General features: G+C 44.5%; 1 protein-coding gene across 1 annotated transcript; it reads left to right on the top strand.

Annotated features, from left to right (window-relative positions):
* Window positions 1-131: 131 nt before the first annotated feature.
* On the top strand, window positions 132-457 carry PHALS_06502 (uncharacterized protein; the record flags this gene model as incomplete). The annotated part of the gene is made up of 2 exons (XM_024723444.1): window positions 132-153; window positions 225-457. 2 exons carry the CDS (start codon window positions 132-134, stop codon window positions 455-457), a joined length of 255 nt encoding a protein of 84 aa, XP_024574420.1.
* Window positions 458-739: the final 282 nt, after the last annotated feature.

Raw genomic sequence — 739 nt, 5'->3', positions numbered from 1 at the left:
TGGTCCCACGTCAATTCGATTTGACTCATGTCGCATCGCGTTGCATTGCACCTCCTCGCGCATGTCCATGAATCGGCACGTTGGATAATATGCGCATCTTGATCAAGGTGAGAGGATGAACTCACTTCACGATGGGTAAATTCACACCATCTCGTGCAGATTAACAATCGCCGCTGCTGTCGGTCAATGGATTACCCGTGATGTAATAATGTGTTCTTCAATAGGCACCTACATCGAGCCATATTTTCCTACTCGTGACATTGATTCGAATATAGTGGAATACAATCCCAAACGGCTTCACCTATTTGACGGATATGAGAGTTCCCGCTTCGTTCTGGAGATTTTTCGCACGTACGCAGAAGCCATGGCATCACCTGATGCTCAGGATTCTCTTAAATTTCCTACCTTACGTTCGATTCGACGGCCTCATGGCGCCCGCAATTACGATCGCAAGTAGAAGTTCGATATTGAGCTATGCGACCAATATTTGATACAAGCACGTCCGGTGGCTGAATTTGTTACCTAGGTGTATAGAGTTGACTTCCTAGAGACGTATTCCCAATCATCAGCTTAAAATCCATGCGTGTGTTCTCTCCATCTGCTGCCAACAAAAACATGGGATATGTCAATTAGACGTGAAAGCTAAGCTTCTTAATGGCGATGTAGACACAAGAATATGAAAGCAATCAACAAAAGGCTTTCATTTAATCGTGGGAATGATGCGCAAGGTTTGTTACAT

This window comes from Plasmopara halstedii (assembly GCF_900000015.1).
Source record: "Plasmopara halstedii genome assembly, contig: Scaffold_298, whole genome shotgun sequence".
Classification (NCBI taxonomy): domain Eukaryota; phylum Oomycota; class Peronosporomycetes; order Peronosporales; family Peronosporaceae; genus Plasmopara; species Plasmopara halstedii.
This window is presented reverse-complemented; position numbering and strand designations above follow the sequence as displayed.